At 39.1% G+C, this 19335-nt stretch overlaps 1 protein-coding gene across 1 annotated transcript in view; it reads left to right on the top strand.

Moving 5' to 3' along the window:
• ZFYVE28 (zinc finger, FYVE domain containing 28) overlaps positions 1 to 18487 on the top strand; it is a gene marked incomplete at its 5' end in the record, with an annotated part of 59103 nt that extends 40616 nt beyond the window's left edge. Inside the window, 5 exons of the mRNA XM_009882572.1 lie at positions 3523 to 3662; positions 4230 to 4346; positions 5945 to 6049; positions 17216 to 17319; positions 18243 to 18487. Coding sequence (XP_009880874.1) covers positions 3523 to 3662; positions 4230 to 4346; positions 5945 to 6049; positions 17216 to 17319; positions 18243 to 18374 — 598 coding nt within the window. The remainder of the gene's footprint in view (positions 1 to 3522; positions 3663 to 4229; positions 4347 to 5944; positions 6050 to 17215; positions 17320 to 18242) is intronic.
• Between the last annotated feature and the right edge of the window lie 848 nt (positions 18488 to 19335).

Raw genomic sequence — 19335 nt, 5'->3', positions numbered from 1 at the left:
AAACGTATTAACTTTGCAATGTTTTTACAATATGAAAAATAAATACATGATAAGCATTGTTTATATGATAAACATTTCACAAGGGGAATTCCATGTTTATTTTGGTCTTATCTCCTCTTAACCTAATTCCTTGGGTAATACAGGGTTTCCTTCAACCAAGAAGTTGAGAAAATGAGGACTTCTCTAGCTACTTAGTATGGGTATTTATATTCTGCAGTGGTACTTGATTCTGCAGATACCAGCAGTGAAACATTTCAGATCTGAGTGTAGTCTGGCATTACTGAAATGTTTCTTACACATCTGGTATCAGCTGAGAATTTTGAGCTAAATTATGATTGTTAGATAAGCCAAGTAGGAATGGTAATCCTTATAGAACTAAAAAAGTAACTTCTTTGAAAAAATAATTTGGAGAAATGGTAAGCTGAACTCTGTAGATCAGAATTCAGGTTCATTTTTCTATAATACCAATTAAAAAAATCAAACAAATCTTTAATATTTGCATAAATGCAATGACTGCTGTTTGGGATACCCTGTTATAAGAAAAGCCGTCTCTTTTGCCGTTTATCCACAACAATTGTTGTGCTTTTGTTCTTACGGTATTTCTGACTGCTTCTACAATATTAATGTTCTGGCTACGTTTTTTAACAGTAAGGTATATTTTAAAGTATAGAACAGATGGTCATTAGTCATTCTTTGAGGGTGATTTTTGTCTAAATCTGACTGGGTCCTGTTGGTAAAGGTAGAGCAATTGTTTCTAACTCTGTAGTGATTCTTAGGTCCAGTTTTAAATTACTCTGGAACGTTCACTTTTCTCTTTGCCATGTTACAAGCAATCCTGAATACAAAATATCCTCTTTTCTGAACCTCTTGTGTATGGATATTGTACTTTACATGTGACTGCTATAAATGAGAGCATGCATATATGCTGACCTTCCATCCCACAGTGCTGACGCAATTTGTATGTGCTCTGTGCTATGGATTTTTAGGACAAAAAAGTTCCAGGCAGTCTTGTGGTAGGACATGACCAGTCTTAATGACACACCACAAAATCTCACCCAGAATAACCTGAAACACAAGTAGGTTAAACCACGTTCCTTGGAGGAATTAGGAATTGGGTAAAACTGCATTCCTTTCAGTTGGAGGAGACTTGGAAAGGCAAACGTTAATATTAGGATTGGTCAGAGCTAGGTCAGAATTGTGGAATGAGCCTTTCTTCCTTTGTGCAAAATGGAAAAGGACTAAGTAGTTTATATTCTTGAAAAGCACTCTTCACAGCGCTCTGCCCACTTAACACCTTACTTTGAAGTATTTCTTCAACTGTGATTTGGAGGGAAGAGTCATCCTTGAATCAGCACCCCTGCACTATGGTTTCTGCTTATTGGGAGTTTGAAAGAGACCATTGTAGTGGGATTATTTAATAACACTCACAGACTGGTTTTGTCTCTGCCAGGAGGTCCGTGCTTGCCTTGGAGAGCAATTTATAGTGTAAATACGTATATCACTATAAGATCAATTCCTTTAAATTAAAAAAAAAAAAGAGTAGCCCTTATTTGGCCATGTTACAAGGCAGACAAACTCCTTTATCTGTATGTATTAGCGTTTGTGCAAATAGCCAATCATCTACTGCATACCATTGTGAATCAAGGATCTCTTCCTCAGTTGACTTCGCCTCTCAGTTGACTCCTTCGTAAGCCACGTTCTCACATGACCTTTTCATTGTCTCGAACACAGACCTTTCCACACCGACAGGCTTGCTATTATAATATATATTTTATCCCCTATGGAAAAGCAAAGGAAAAATTGAGAGACACAAATCTCACTTGACTCTCAGTATCTTTAATAAACCTAGTCAGTTGTGCTGAGGGAACTGTGAACATAGAACTAACATCTTTCTACAAGAATTTGCTTTTGTTCATAGCAACAGATAACATGAACAAAATGAGTCTTTTGCAAGCCTTTTCTTTACTCTGTCTTTGAGAGAATGGGAAGCCAGGCAAGGTACTCATGCTACACATTTTACATTGTTATTTTTATCAATAACTAATCTCCAATATTTATTTATTTTCAGTTCTGTTTTTACTAGGGCTTTTAAGGTTGCATGGCCTGATAAATTCATTTTTACATTTTCAAAGATTATCTGTATAGGCTGCAGGTAGACTTTCAAAACTATATCCCATAAAACTTTGTTACAAATAATTATAAATGTTACATATGTGTTTTATCCTGCAATATCTGTTCATACATTCTGCCATAGGGGTGGGATGAATGTTTCGGCACCTAATAAAAGCGAATTGAACTTGGAATGTGTCAGAAAGTACTTCCTTCATTATGCATGCTATTTATGCAGTCAGTAACTTTTTCTTTATCATAGTAGCTGTCTGTGTAGTAGAGAGTGCTGGAGTTTTGGACAGCCAAAGTATGATTATAAGTAAAATATTCTAGTTTTTTTTAGTCATTGGTGAGATTAATTTCTTTCTGATATGTTAGGGGAAAACTAAACAGGGAAAACCGTTTAGTGTTCCTCTGTCACTGAATGTAGTAGAGTAAGAAGGCATGTCTCCTTTGGTCAACACAGTGAATCCTTGGGACTTCTATGTAACTACATCCTGTGCTCTACTCCCACTTAAGGGGTTTTCCATTGGCAAAGTGCTACTTTTTCCCTACCTACCTCTTTTTTTAAAAAAAAAAAAAAAACCAACCAAACCTTCCCTGCAGTCTAAGGTTGTTCCAAGCTTCCTCTCCATAGATGGGGGGGGTGGGAGGTAGAAATGGCTGGCAACTGTGCATCTGTTTTTTAAAAGAAAATTTACATCTCTAGTAGACATTTGATGACACGTTTTAATCTCTCTGGAGTTGATGAGCCATTCTGTTGCAGTAGTTTGACATTTCAGCAATTTCAACACTTGGGTATATAAGGGGACTCATCTACCTCTCTACTGTGTAAATTATATTTCTATCACCCTTCTTTCCTTTTTTTTTGTAAGATTATGTTTAGATTCTGTTCTCACTGGTTTAAGGCAACATAGAATTCTCTAGGTTGGAAGGGACCTTTACGATTGAGTCCAACATAATTCAGAAATCCTTTTTTTCAAATTAACTTCCACATTAATAAAATTCTAAGTTGACTTCAGAACTGACCTTCTCATTTTTAGGTTGATATTCCCCTTTCAGATTTTTGGTGGACTTATGGTCTCAGGACTGAACTTTTAGAAGAAGTTAATGTGAAAAATGACACAGCACTTTGTAATAGCTAAGGAAAATGAAATAAAATACAGATAAATGATTTTCTGCTTAGGTTTTTTGCAGCTATGGCACAGAGTGAAAATCAAACATGATGGTGATTGATTGCATGTTGATTAACTTCAACAAGAATTTACAGCAATTAGTTCCAGTTTGTATAGAGTCTTGACTGAGTCATAAATCCTTTAGGATTTGCTGAATGTCCTGAGCAACTGAGTGGAGATTTACATTCTTTTACCATTTTTTTTTTTTTTTTTTGGCCGACAGTAGTTTAATGACAAGTTCTTGTTCATCTGATGACATCGATCAGGAAGAAATCCAGCTTGCATTGCAGGCTGCTAAAATTGCCACCCGAGAAAAGATCAGATCGAGATTTCATGGCAGTAATGACCTTATTCACCGCCTTTTTGTCTGTATCTCAGGTATGAGAGTATCCTTTTGTTCTGAATGTAAAAACTATTCATCCTTTTTTATTTTTTGTGCACATAAATTTATGGTAGAAGTCTCAGGAAGACTGTATTTTGGGGCCTAAGTTGCTGCCTGGTATAGAAAGACCTGCTACCTGATGGAGACCAACTTATAGAATCAGAGGTACTGACATCTTAGACTTGTAGTGATGAAGAGTTTGGGCACGCAACAGGTTTGACTTAAAAGCGGTTCCTTTTTCTTGGTGATGCCCTGTGTCTTCAAGGGAAGAAATGTGATGCAGCAGTTGTATTTTGATGCAAAAGGAATCTCTCAAGTGTTTTCTGCCAAAGGACAAGGAAGATATGTATCAAACTGCAGGTGGCATAAAGGTCAGAATGTAACTTGGCCATTATGGAAAATTAGTTTAATTAAATGCTTGTGTTCGGAATAAAAACTGAACAAGTGATCCCCTCAAAAACAAATGAGGCCATAACTGGTAGCAACAGACAAATTAAAATACTTTTTTTCAAAGGGTGGCATAATAGCTTAGTAATGGTTTACCCGTTTTCTCAAACTCCTAGGTGTTGCTGACCAGCTGCAGACAAACTATGCTAGTGATCTGAGAAGTATCTTAAAGACCTTGTTTGAAGTTATGGCGACCAAACCTGAAACAGAAGACAAGGAAAAGCAAAAGAAAGGTAAAGAGATCGAAACATTTGTTTTCTATAGTGAATTTCTGCTGGTAGCCCCATAGGGATCCATGAACTATTTGACAACAATGTCCTTAACATTTCCTTAACTTTTTGACAGAGCTCAAGGTACAGTGATTTTTACATGTTTACAAAAAGTAATGGAAAGAGACTGTAAACAGGTTGAAGTCACTGGAGGTACAGATACACAGGAATATGTCTTGAGGCAAATGTTGCAAGAGTTAAAACCTTCAGAGCGCATCTGCTCATTTACATATTTCTGTGTATAACAGAACAATGTTTATAGCCCATATAGTCACAACATAATGTATGCAGGGTTTGGATACAAACACACATCCCCTGGTATTGTTTCACAGTGGACACATTTTAATTTACCAAGATGTGTGTTCATTCTGAAGTTTAAATAGCTATGTGAAAAGAGCAGACTGTAAGATGAGAATGCTCAGCATGATGCTGAAATCTGGCCTGTCTTGTAGAAACTGCAGAATGCTGAATTTGGCTTCACAATAGAAAAATATCCACTTTTGAATTCTAGATAATTGAGATAATGGAACCAGAAGTAGATCATGAGTCAATGGAAGAATTTTGTTCTCTGTTAGCATTTTGATTATTTCTTTTTCAGAGAGGCAAGTCTGCTAACTCACCTAAAAATAACCATGTTATCCCAGCAAGACTGCAATTACCTTTGTCCTTTGTTATGATTAGAACTATCAGCATCTGAAGGTTATGGGAGCTCTCTTTTTTCCCCTCCCTTTCCACATGATTGAAAACTTCACCTTTCCCTTTCTCTCAGTTTTGTTTAAAAGCACTGAGGATTTTATATGAAACACTAAGTTAAAAGTTGGTTAAATTTAGTAGAAAAGCCTCTAATCCAACTCAACTCTGTGGTGGGATAATGCACAACATGCTTTAGAGTTCTGTATTACCTGCTGTTGAAACTTCCACAACATTTTTATGGTGGCAGGATGTCATGATGTGAAAAGACTGGTTTTTTTCATTGACAAGAAAACATGGGGTTGGACAGAATTGCTAAAGAGAGGATCAAAGAGCTCCTGAATATTCAAATAAGAGTGGTAAAGAAAATGGAGCTGTAAAGAATTATCACTAGGAAATATATTAGTCAAAAGTACTTTGTTGGAATTATTTCTAATGGATGAACTATGACAAAAAAAGGTCTTGCCAACAGTAAGCGTAAACAAAATGAGCGAATAAAAGTTGGACTTCTGGGATGAAGTTTCTCTTATGTGATTTGATGTGTGTGATTCACCTAGGGAATCTCTGGTTGTTCTTATCTACTTTTTTGTAAAGGATCTAAGTTAAGAGCTGGGAAATAAAATATAGGATGCAGCTAAGCTGCAAGAAGTAAGAGGACTGTATGTCCTGTAATAACACCATTTTTCATTTCTGATGTCATTCCAAAGAAGAACAGAGGAGACTTTTAAATCCCTGTTTGTGTCAGAGTGAGGAAAAAGCAAGAAGGCAGCACATATAGATGCTATTGTAATGTAATCCCAGAAGTCCTAACGTATATTCTATGTGCAAATTGGAAAAATATGAATTTCAGTACTTTTTGGTTTCTTTTACAGTTAATCCAGGTTTAAGGAATGCAGCACTGGAAGACTGTGCTTTATGTCAAGAAAGTATATCATCCTCAGAACTTGCAGCAAAAGCCAGAGATGGGGACTTTGAAGGTATTTTCGTTTTTCTGAGAATTAAAATAAGACAACACTGACATATTAAAAATAATTAAAATGAAAAGAAAACTGTTTTAAAGTTTGGCTCTGGAAAGTGACTATAAAATGTTGTCCTGGTATGATTTAGAGACAAAGTTAGATGAGCATATTTCTTTCAGATTTCTTTCTAACAGCTTTGTGAAACTGTGATTTACAAATTGGCATATCCAGTATGAATTCCTTTGTATCAGTAGAGAAAGGTTCTGTATATTAAAGGCTTTATTAAAGCCTGTGGCATTACATGTGACAAGTTTCAGAGGGCTGTGTAAGATGCAAAGCCCTAAGTAAGGTCTTCTCAGCCAAATCTAAAGAGATCTTTTATCTCGTTTGCTATGTGTGGAGGTGCTACTTTTTCCCCATGGTAGAAGTATTTCTACTTCCTTCACTTTTGCTTTGATCAAAATATTTTGGTTGTTATTTTCATATTCTTCACTGTATTACTTCAAAGGAAAAGTTGGTTTTAGGTAAGTCTGCTGAGGTTACTCGAATCTCACTGAATACATGGTAAGAGTGAAGAAAAGTGCGTAAGTATATCTCAAAGTTTTGGTCAGGTTTCAAGTATTCTGAGAGCTCCAAAGTTTTTGTTTATCTCTGTTTTTTTTTTTTAAATCTGAGGTGTTGTGGGAGTGCTTAGGAGTCAGTTATGGACTATAGCCCTAGTATGGTAAACATTGTATAAAAAATGGATTAAAAGATATTAGAGCACTTGCAGTGAAAGAATAAGAAAAGAGAAAGTAGATGTATGAGATGGAGCAAACAAGAAAGCAATCAGCTTTGATCTTCAGGGCTGAGTGGTGGTTTCAGCTCACCAGGAGCCCAGTTATTGTAGTGGTGGTGTCTCTGTGGTCAAGTGAGAAATAGACAACCATCAACTGTGAAACTGTATTTAAGCTTCCCAGAAATTGAAGTGTGCAGTAATTTCCTTGTGGTTTAAAACTTTGATCTATTGTTATCTGTTTGTCCACATACACTGCTGTTCTTCCAGTGAGAGGTTTTGAATGCAGGATGACTGAGAACTGAGTGATAAGCAGTGTATGTCTCTGCTTGTATGCAGAGGGGGGGTGACCAAAAGAAAAGAGATGTTGGTTCATGTCATTTGTAATAAACATCAGAAATCACAGGGGGAAAGAAAAAAAACTCTTAAGAATAGGTTTTAGAATAATGCTACATATTTATAAGTTATTTTCTGCTTATATAAAACCTTTGGTTTGCTTGCTCACCCTTTTTCTGAAGCTGCAGGCTGAAGGACCTCGAATCTGAATCTATTTATTTAGACCAGCAGGGCTAAGTCATGTATAACGCACTGTAGAAATATTATCTCTTCTGGAGGAAGATTATTTGGTGGCAGATAAAGAACTATTTAGTAGTCATTTTAATTGATTTTTCTATTGGGCCATGATTCAGAATGTCACAGAAGGTGCAGTAAAGAACAAATCTTTAAGCAAAATCCTTACCGTGCACAAGCTGTATTGGAAAAGTATGCAAGAGATTATTCATTCTCTACCATTTCAGTTCATATTCTTTTGTTTTGAATCGATGCCTGATGCTGTCAGTGAATTTGACTTACAGAACTTAAAAGCAAGTTATTCTGAACTGCAGGGTGCTGAATAACTTTCTCACAGTGGATGTACATTTTGTCACGGCAAAGTCACTTCGCTTCCCTGGCACACTCTTCAGCTTTTAAGGTTCTTCAGCTTTTCATGGCATCTTCTATTGGCAGGGGGAAGGTTTTATGTTTAGAGAAGTGCAGCCTATGGCTTGGGATATTATTTATTGAAACAGAGTACAGCAGTCTGGGCACTTATGTGATGTTATGGCTGCATAGGAGTGCAGTAAGGGGGGATCTTTGCTTTTTCAAGCGCCCCTGCAGCACCCAGGCAGTGTGAATTAGTTACGTCCCTTCCCTAAGCAAATGGTAGAACCCAACCTGTAGTATTAATAGCTCATGCAGATAACTACTGCAAAAACAACCTCCTGCCTGCACTTTTGTTCTGAAATAGTAGGTGTTTCATGTATGCCTGTGTGATAGAAAGCAGAGCTTTGTGGGATAACCCCAGTCCCTTTTGAATAAGTAGGCTTGGGTGCCAGAATGATCTTTCCTGCCTTGGCACAATGTTTTCCCATGCTAACACATCCTCTAAACAGAACCAGTTAGCCAACGCTCCTGCAGGTACTCTGCTTTTGACACCCATGCTTGCTTACTGGGAAGGCTTGGGCATGTCTGAATCGATCTTTTTGCAGACTTTCTCTGGGAGTCTTAGTTGGCCTGTGTGTAAGTGGTTATGCTGTAAATACCTACTTGTACAAATCAGTACAGCTCCTCTGACTATGTAAACTAACTAGTGTAGTCTGCTGTTGCTTAGCTTTCAGATTTGCTGATGGGCAGAGGAATTTTCTGTATGACAGATAGAGGGTGCTGGGGAGCAGGGAGATTAGCTCCACCTTCCAAACCAGAGCAAACCACAAAAGGTCTACAAAAAGAGGCATCTGAAGCAGGTCAGTTTGTTGAATTTGTGGGAACTGTAGAAATTCCCATTCTGTCCCCTCCAGCACATTCCAGGCCTCTGTCCCTTCAGATTACAAGTTGTCATTGCTGGCAACACTGTACAGACTCTTTTTTACTGAGGTATGCAGTGACAGCTAATGGGATACATGCTTTTGCTATCCTGAGGCATCCAGCATGAGTCATAAACTCACAGCAGCATTTTAACCTCAGCAGCCATGTGCCTTTTCCCCCTTATAACACTTCCTCACCTACCTCATTTTTGCTGGACACTGGTGGAAGCAACAGCCCCTGACTTTGTGCTGTATGATGTCTGGGTGCAGGTGAAGATGTCTGGTGGTTAAGGCAATGTTTGCATGAATATTGTGCCCTATTTCTTGCAGCAAGCCCAATGGGTTTGTCCTCCAGGCCAAATCTGGGCCACAAGCTACCAACAGGAGTACACTGCAGTTATCACTGTAAATGGATTCGACTCAAAGTCTGAGAGCATTGCATCAATCTGACAGCATTGCACCAAAATTAATTATATCCTTTTTTGTACATCATTTCTACACTTCAGGTCACTCTTAATTATTTCAACTGAAAGTGAAAACAATTTAAAGCAAATGAGCACATCAGTAGCTCCTCCCTTCTGCCATCGTGGCAGAACACGAGCATGTATTAAATTGCAAAAGTTCAGCAAGCTACCTGCCAGGAAAGCTTTTTTCAATTATCAAATCCCTCTTACCGAAAGTACCGAATGTTTAAGACTGCATCCAATCAACAGTAATAAAAAAAAAAGGCAAGAACAAATAAATGAATAGTTTTAAGAGTCTGCTGAAGGTTCCAGCCTCTACTCAGATTATGAAGATGAATCACTTGTTTTTGTCAGATTTCTCATTCTTACTGTATATAAAGCCCACCAGCTGGTCTGGGTCATAAAACAAATATGAATGTTTATTATGAGCCAACTGACATTGGCAAGGGTGTAAGAGTTAAATCCTGTGGTTTTCTGAAGGTTGAAATACAATAAACTACAGATTAATTGGCATTCCAAAACAAAAGCATTTTTGAAAGTACAGGTGAGCCTACGGTGTATATGCTGTCCTAATGCTTTAGGACTTTTTTATTCAGGAAGCATATGTCTTTATACTTCATAGAGTATAAAAAGCACTATATTTTTATGGGGAGAGAATGTAAACCAAATACACTTACATTTTCTTAGAATGTAAGAATAATTTATACAATATTCCATAAATGAGTTCTAAAATAGTAAAATTTCATACCCTGTTTGTATGATGGAGAAGGTGGCCAGAGGAGATGCAACTCTGCAAATTGTAGTGGCAGTTGCTCAGAAAAAAACAGGTTGGCCTCTTTTCTACCAGTGGTGCTTGCTCTGAATTGCAATAACAGCAGAAGGGTCCTGTGTCTCGGGACCTTTTGTGGTACTGAGCTACCAGCCAGCACAGGAGAAGGTTATTGGGAAGTTCCTGAGCTCCAGCTTGGGACAAACCACTGTTGGATAATAAACTGACCAAGAAGTTTGCATGGGACTGAGAGTGGGCAACGTGGGTCACACACAAACTAAAGGAAACCTTCACATTTGAAAATGTAAGACATTTAGTCATAGTTAACCTCGTATAAATGTATCTTTGCTGGGTCAGGGCTGAGTCATTCTTAAGCTACGTATTATAGCTTTAAAAAAACAAAGATCATGGAAGTAGAAGTTTGATGTCTTTTTGCCATTTACGGATCCGGGATCTTGTTTCTAGCCCCAACATAAAGCTTGTTTTGTATTGGCCAACAGTGTCCCATATACACACATATATACATACACACATAGAGTAACTTCTTTTTTTTGGTCTTGTTAAGGATCTGTATGTATTCATTTCTTTATCAATCTATAAATGTGACCAGGCATAAGTCTCTGCTCATCATATTTGGGAGCATTGTGTTTATCCTTGTGAGCTTGATGATTTTAATAGTGAACTTTGGCAAATCTGAGTTTTGACCATACATGTATTTTGGGCTAATATATTACTCAGGAAGATTCATCCATTGTGATTGAGAGAAGGTGAATATTTTTAATTGCCAATGTCATGAAGTTACGGGCTAGCTAAGAAAGTGAGTTCCACTTCTTGTTTGGGAATAAGTGTGAAACACCTAAAAATCAGAAGATTTTGTCAAGGAAAAACAGAAAGCATTATGAAAGCTGTTGGTGCTTCATGGAAAATATTTGCTGTAGCATCTCAGCTCTCTCTGCAACCATACATTCATTTTCACTCCTTATTAGTCTAGCATCCATACAGAACTGCCTTGCTTTCTGCCACCTAGTTGTAACTCCAGCCATAATGGATTTGCTGTGGCTGCCAGTACAAATAACTGTTTGTGCCAAATGGCGTTAGCATCTGTTTGCTGCACAACAGCATGCTATTTCTCCTTGATCACTTTCCATCTCGTAATATTCCAGCCCACCCACTTTTGTCTAGTCACAAGTCCTCATTGCTCTCCAACCAGCAGCACGAGCACAATTCAGTAATTCATGGTCCCAAGGCTTGAGCTCTTGTTGCAGTAAGAAGTCACAAGGTCAAGAAAAACCCACCCATGCTACTGTATGTGCAGAATCTAATCACCCTGAGTCTAGAATTAGCTGTCAACCCTAGCTGAATGTTTCAATTTTTCTTTTGTCCTCTACACGCCTATGGCTACTCTATTATTTATAATGATGACCAGCAACACTTTCTAAATGATAGAAGTTAAATTGTTGCACAGTTCAGTGGCCAAACGTATTCTGTCCACATAACTTTTTACTTTTTCCCGTAGTCAGCAGCTCTGCTTACACTGTGTGAGAGAAGAATCTAGCATTGTTTTCCATAATGAGGCAGTGTTTTATAATCAACTGAACATATTTAATTATGCATGTAAAATTACAGGATTTTGTAAAGTTTTCAGGTTGTATTGCAATAATGTGATCTGGCTTGTGTTTTAAGAACTTCCTCAGAGCCTTTTACCTTTTCAAAGCCTATCCCTCTCTTGTCAGCACTGTGTGGAACTTGTTGAGACTTCATTGTGGGAAGAGAAAACATATTGTAAAGCACAGGCTTATTCAGCTCCGCAATGGCATAACTGGGATTTTGATTAGGTTTGAAATTTTTTTTCTAAAAATACATATATTGAGTTTTGTTCTGCTATGTAGATCTACATTATCGACTTGCTCCTAGTTTATAATGGTTGGTAGCTCTTACAGAGAAAGACTCCTAGAAATGGTTATATGGAAGATCCAAGTCTCTGGCCCATCTGATTTAAAGATTTGAACCGTATCCCACTGGAAGTCAGTGTTTTCTATCAGAGTTGTTCCATTTTACATAAATACTTTCCCCAAAGAATAAGTTGCTGATCATGTGCTTGTACAGAATAGACACAGGACATCATTATTCAAGGTCACATTGAATCAGGCGGAGCAGAGGCCAAGTCTGCAAAGCTCCATGCTTTGGTGAAAGCTTTCCAGATTTTCACAGAAAGTCCTTTCTAAGAAAGCTGTTTGACAAGAGCTGTCCTTGAAGTTAGCAAGTCTGCATCTCTGTTTTCTCACTCACCTTTGAAATTTTCATCAAATATTGTTAAAGCGTAAAATTTATTTTTATTGAAAAATTTCAAGCCATCTGTAATCAACACTAAATCTACTGAGCCAGGTTAAGGATTACTTTGGTACAACAGACTCCTAGGAATCTTACATAAAAGTCAGAGATGCTCCAGAATGACATGTGGAGAATGTGTGATAAGGGACAAAAAGGTTCATCTTACTGTGGTAGTTGAAGTGAGGGGTAAAGTAATGTCACCTTGGTTCTCTACTTTCCGTACTTAAAACTGTGAGAACTTACAATTTCCTGCTTTCATCAGAAGAGCTGCAGCAAGCTCAGCTGACCTTTCTTGCAGCTTTGAGGCTAATGCACTTTGATGGCTGCAGCGATGCAAGTTCCACAGGCTGCTGTAGGAACAGCCCTCTTAAGGTTAGTTTGGTAAAAGTATAAGCAGGGTTATGCGTGATGTGCTCTAAGATCTCATACACGTCGATGCAGGGGGAGCTTTCAGTTTGAGCTCTGCATTAGGAATATTTGAGAAAAACAAAAGATGCAGAAAGGGTCTTTTCTCTGAATTGTCTGGCCATAATGGAAACACCACCACAAACTTAGGGTTTAGTAGCTGTTGTTCAACAGGGAGTTGTTGGGTGCATGTTTTCTGATTTGTTTTCTACCAGACAACAGATATTCTAAATTAGGCCTTCTGCAAGCTCCAACAACTCTTGGGATTATTTCCCTCCACCAACCCCCAACCCAGTCTCTTGTGTCTCAGCACCATTCAATGAACTTTCTGGACTAATGTTGTTTGATGGATCTGGGTCCAGGCTCTCTTCTCCCTGTGTTCTGGGACACAGAGATGTTGTTTTTGGTTTTGTAAGATTAGATGGGACTGCAGTAGATCTATTGCACATACTTAAGCTAAATGAATTTGCATGTGCTTTTTGATAGTGCTTACTGTCTATGATTTTTATAATTATTGTGGTTTTCTGAAAGCTCCAGCATCGTGGATTTAATGAGATTTTTAACTTCTATAGAACAGAAAATTTTTTTAGCTAATGAAGTTGCAGAGACATGTAAAGGTGAATTCTAAAAGCTACAGCATTAAAAAAGACTGTAAAATTTCATGATTTATGGGAAATTGTAATGCAAGATTTTTTTAATAGCTATGAGTTGGGAATACTGTTTCTCCTTTTTAAATGTCTTTTTTAGTCTTCACAGTATTTAATTTTATCTTCTGCCTTTTCCTTTCTCTAAACTTGTTTCTTACTCATTTAAATACTTGTTTCTCTTCCTTGCTCTGTTTTTTTCTGTACATGCTTTTAATGTTTTCTAAAATTTATTTCTGTAGTTTTTCTGTCTCGTTAATCCCTTCCCTCCCTTCCTCCTCCTCTTTGATGTTTGTGCTGTGGTCTTCATCTGTTTCCCAACAGGCTTCTCTTAACTCTCCTTGCATGATAAAGCAGTGGGCCAATTAGCCCACGAACAAGGTTTTCCCTCCAGTCCTTGTACAAATCCCTGAAGCACAGGCAGACAGTGCTTTAGAGACTGGATGTTTCCATTTGCTGCTGCATGCAGAGCTAATGGAGCAGCGTAGCCTGGAGAAGGACTATCCATAAAAAGCCTAGGGGTACGGTGCTGCTGCTCTGCTTCCAGCACATCTTCAGGCTAATGCTAGAGCTTTAATTTGTATAACTTGCTCTGCTCCTCAGATTGAAGCTTTATCCCCTCATGAGACTGCTCTTCAGAGACTATTTCAAAAACCTGTTCTATAAAAAGCCTGATGACTCAATCGTTCATACATGTAAGTCAGGAAGGCTGCTCCCAAGGTTGAGTGAGATGAGGTGTGTGAAGAGGACCGAGGGGTGTGATCCCACTGTCCCTGGGGCTTGCACGGGCCCGGAGAGACCAGGGCATTCAGGGCTTCATCCTTCCTGAGAGGGTGAGCCCTTGGCTCCAATCCAGGATTGCATTTAATTTCTCAGCAAGTGCATACTCTCAAAATGAAGCCTCTGTGTAAAGATTATTTTCTTTCTTTTTCAGTCGCAACTGGAAGCAAAGGCATAGGGCTAATGGCCCAAAGTTTATTTCAAATGTTATTTCAGGACTTCACCACTTGCATGATTTTGGGCAAGACATTTCTGTCCTCATGTCTCCCCACACAGACTTACTAACAGTAGCTGGGTGATGCGGATTAAAGCCATTAATGTTTGTAGAGCATTTTGAATGTGAAAAGCTGCTGTGACATAACTAAGTGTTACTATTTGAGGGTGTGCTGCAGTGCAGCTGAGCTCGGCGCGAGCCGTTGGGAGGTCAGGAGGGCACTGCCATCCAGAAGCAACGGGCCGTGCATGGGGCTGGTCGCATAGCCCTCTCGAGGGGCATTACTGGTGCTGAGTCACTGTCTGGGGGGAAAATGTGGCCTTTAGCTTACTCTGCTGTGTTAATGTAGTGCATCAGCTGATGTGACATCAACATGGAGGTAAAGAGTCCCTCTAATGCGGGAGAACATTCTGTAGAGGGAGTTGTACTTTTTCTATATGTTGAATACCACTAAGATGTGATTTATTTTTTCATGCAATTCTAAAAACAACGTTTGCAGATGAATTCATCTGGCAGCCAAGTAATTCTATAATCATGAACTATGGATTATATGACTATTATGGGTTTATAAGGTTGTTATTAATCAAAATAAATTTGTTGTTTCTCATGGGTTTTTTTCAGTTTTTCTTTTTATTTAGGCACTGGAGACAATTAAATCCATACAAGGTCAATCAAAAAATAACTTTTTCAACATTGCACTTCAAGGGCAACAGCAGAAAAACAAACTAACAAAACCCAAATGGTAAACACCTGATAAGAAAGCTTCTTTCTGCTGATGAGCTCCAGAGTCTTTGTGGTGGGGTTGTGTTAACTTGTAATGTGCCTGGACTAGTCATGATCTAAGGGAAGGAGTGATTATGGTGTTAGCTGTGGCCAAAGTTGTAGTTCATGTTGGCATGCTGCAGTTTGTACAAAAAGAGTTTGTGTTTTTGTGACTTTTCTATGAATATTAAAATTATTAACAAGCTGAACATGGTAGCCCACATAATAGTGCCATTGACAAAGCATCAGTAGTGAAGTAGACATCTAACCAAACCTACTTCCACCAGCTCTGTGGTTGTTGGGGAGGGAAACCTGGTGGCACAGAGCTTGAATAACTTCCTGAATTTTGCTGTCTTTAAAATTAGTGAGAATCAATGGGATGGTTAAATGCCTGAAAGCATAATAAAGGCTATGTAGTCTAATGGCAAGTTTTAAACAGGAATATAATTATTGGCTCGGTTATTTTGTTTGGAATATATGTGATAACCCAAGGAACCTCTCTCCTGCGAAAGTGACACAAAATTTACAAAATCAACATTGCAGTAGGAGTTAAGTTTCACTGGGAGAGTTACATGAAGTAGCGAGGCAGGTTGCAGAGAAGGAGAATTGGAAAGGAAAATCCCTTGGTTTCGTTCCTATTAATGCTTCGGCATAAGCTGGCAGTCCTGCATCTCCCTGCTGCCGTAGGAAAGTCTGCTTTTGAAGTAGAATTTTGTAGCCTTGTGTCCCCCCAAAACATTTTCTGGTGAACTGTCCCAGTGATGAGGTGGAGGATGCTATGTGAAGTCTCCTCTTTCTCACCACATCGGTCATATCTCTGCACACAGACTTTGGTTTTGGTCGCTGTCACTATGACTTTTATCAGACCAGTTTGTTCATTAAATGAAAGATTTCTTCCTAAACTAGATTAAGCTCCAAAATAGTATAGAGGAGCCCCTAAAAGCTGAGTCAAGATATGAAGTTCTCTTTGCTTTTATTAATCTGCTTTTTGAACATTTTCTGCATCGAATGCTATATCCTTTTAATTTTTAATTTGGCAAATGTTGCAATGTGACAAACACATGAAAACCGGTCACGGTTATGTTTGAAGAATACTGTGGGTTTTTTCATTTAATTATCTTTCTGTCTGTAGCTGTAGCCCTCTTGACCTCTGCATTGACTGCACTGTATATTTTGTTGTTTGATAATATGCTCCTTGAGGCAGGGATCTTGCTTGTCAGACTTATAAATCAGCAATTGCATGGGTTGCATACTGTAAATAATACTCGGAGAGAAGCTGCATACAGGGAACTTGGGTAAATAACACCCAGCAGTTCATGTTCGCTGTGCCCGTGGATTCCTTTGGGATAGAACTTGTTTTGCCCTTCATTAGATTTTTAAAACTTAAGCAATCAGCTACATCATTTCTACACTCGTAATTTTAGACTTTCTGAGGGTCCTGTCAGCCTGTCGCTAGCAGAAGCAGCTCAACAGAAGTGAACCTAATACCTTCTGCTTTGCCAAAACCAAATCATTTCCTTGCTTGGCTTTTACGAGAAGTTAGAGAGCTCGAAGGAGAAATAAACAACTGAAACATGCTGTTAGGGATAACGGTTGAATTCTTTCTCTGCTAAGTCTCGTACACTCGATTTTGTGGTTTTGTTGTAGTTACTGGTGACTTCCAGTAAGAGTCCTAATAGCTTAGCAGACAGTAATCAGGCTCCGAGTTTATTATCTGTAGAGTTGCTTGTCTCACTGTAGAAAAGCAGTCAGCCTTTCTGTAGGGAGGGCTGAAGAGGCTTGGAATGATCTCAGCTCTAAGCTTGTTTTGATGGCTGGTTGCTTTGACAAAAACACCTGTGTTCCAGCTCTGCTTTAGTAGTCTCTTGTCTTCATACTTTATTTTGCTTATCTCCTTTTCCCTGCCACTTTCACTTGAATAGGATATATTTCATTTTAAGTGCAGAGCTGCCGTGTGCTGTTTCAGTGCCCGCTGTGCTCTGCCCAAAGGTGGGCACCTGGCAGGGAAGGGGGGGGCTGAGCCCTCTTGGGCATCCTGAACTCACCTGCTGGCCTGTTTGCAAAGCACCTTGAGAAACTCAGATGAAAGCAGCTGCTGTTACATTTTATTCTCCCTACTCCCTTGAGGACCTGGTAATTGCGTGTTTGTTTTTATTCCCTTTTGATTTATGTTACCTTTTGTTGCTGTGTTTCTGACAGATCCTCCTGACTGGGTTCCAGATGAAGTCTGCAGCTACTGCACTGCGTGCAAGGCTCCTTTCACAGTCATTCGCAGGAAACACCACTGTCGGAGCTGTGGCAAGGTAATGACTCAGTCAAACACGTGAGAAACTATCCACCAAAGAGAACAGCAAATGTATGTGTACCATAGAAGTGCAGCTGCAGAGCAAAATGTGTGTGCTTAGCCAGGGTTTTCAAATCACAAGCGTTTTGTTACATCTTGGCTGTCAACTGCTCAGCTTAAGTTTAGAAAGTTGGCGGGGGGGGGTGTCTTCTAAAAAGCAGAACTCCCTGTCAAGATCCTGGAACAAACACCCCAAATCCAGAGCCACTCTGGACTACTCTGAGCTTGAACGAGCCGCAGCAGGCTGCACTGTGAGGGGTGATGCACAGCTCAGCTGCAGGGATGGTGTGTCCCTTTGCTTTTTTTTTTTTTCTAAACCTTTGCAGGAGGACTGCGGTGTGTAGGGCTGCTGCGTTGCAAGTTTGTGGGGGAGGAAGAGGGAGCAAGGGAGAATAAAGCAGTCATGTGCCTCAGGAAGACAGAAATCTGCAGTCCTGTTTCTCTTGCTTGCTTGTTGGTGTACAAGTTAAAAAGCAAGAGGGAAGAGAAGCTGGTTTGTTAACTTTATAGTGGACGTGCGGGAGTAGGAACTTCGGAGATATTCACAAATATTCCCCTAGCTTTTCTTTAAAACCAATGGAGAGAGATGCTTCTTTTCATCTCTGGTGGAGCTGCCTTCCCTTGTGACCTGCAGAGATCCAGGCCTGCCTTGGTTAATGTCAGTGCTCGGGCACCGGGTCAGAGAGGCTAAGCACAGTCAGATTAATTGGTCGTCGGGCTGTGAATTGCCTGCAGAGGGCTTTCACTTGCTGTGCTGAGGAGGATGGTGTTGCTGATACACAAAAGCCCAGCGTACAATCTTCTCTCCCCTCTCTTGAAATCAACTTTTCCCCGTCCAGTTCTTCAAAGGAACTAAAGTGAAATCTCCCTCTTGTTTTTCAGATCTTCTGTTCCCGCTGCTCCTCTCACTCCGCTCCATTACCTCGTTATGGTCAGATGAAGCCTGTCCGTGTTTGCACTCACTGTTACATGTTCCATGTCACTCCTTTCTATAGTGACAAAGCTGGTATCTGACGTATTAAACTACTGGTGTGTCTTCTGGAGTCTTACACGGACTGATATATTTGACCTAAGCCAAGAATTAACTTGAAAGAGGGACCCTGTGAGGGCATGTAGGTTTTGACATCCATTATTATAAATTTTGTACAGACAGTTTTTATTGCATTTTGCTAAGCTGCTAAAGGGAAGTATGAAGCGTCTGTAGCGCTAAGGCTACAGTACAGTCTTCCATAAATTTATAACATTAATGTTACGATGCCATATGCAGAACAAATGCACTGTGTGGAAGGAAATAGGGCTCAGAGAATTGAACAAGCATTGCTGCTTATCTTACGTGCTAGGAACAGAGTAGCCAGTTAACTAGTCCATCCCGGCAAATCAGTCCCAAAGCTCAGACACTTCTGTGCTCACTAGAATACCGGCATGGCTGTGGATGTCAGCGCTCTCCCTCCTGCTGCGGTTTAACTTTCCCATTACTAGATTTTTGCTACCTATGCTAAGATTAATTCAAGCAAAACTATTTCAAATCCATATTCGTTATAAAGGCAAATTTTTTTGTGAATTAGATAGGAAGCCCTGAGGGTCCTGAAGCAGTATACTTCTGTTGCCTTTCATTTACCAAGCAGAGCAATAACTCCAAGTTGTCTTCTAAAAATTAAGTTTTACAACTTCCAGTTCCATATTTTGGAGTTTTGGAAGTGTTTCTAATCTGCATCATTTATGCTAAATCCTGTTAATAAAATTATATCACAGAGCTTTGGTTTCTATATCAGCATTTAAAACTTAAACTTCAGAGGAAATGGTTACCAAATTAATGAATTAATATTGAAATACATATTTTTGAAAGAGTTTAGCAGCAAAATTCAGTGGATGTGACAAATTATTTCTCCCGTACTGAGTTTTTAAAAAGGCTTTTAAAAGGCAGGTATGTAATGTTATATTCAAAAGGTCCTACAGACTGGTCAACCAGAGAAGG

Source organism: Charadrius vociferus, unplaced genomic scaffold (genome assembly GCF_000708025.1).
Source record: "Charadrius vociferus isolate BGI_N301 unplaced genomic scaffold, ASM70802v2 scaffold213, whole genome shotgun sequence".
NCBI classification, from domain to species: domain Eukaryota; kingdom Metazoa; phylum Chordata; class Aves; order Charadriiformes; family Charadriidae; genus Charadrius; species Charadrius vociferus.
Note: the sequence above shows the minus strand (reverse complement) of the source record. Positions and strands in the feature narration are given on the sequence as shown.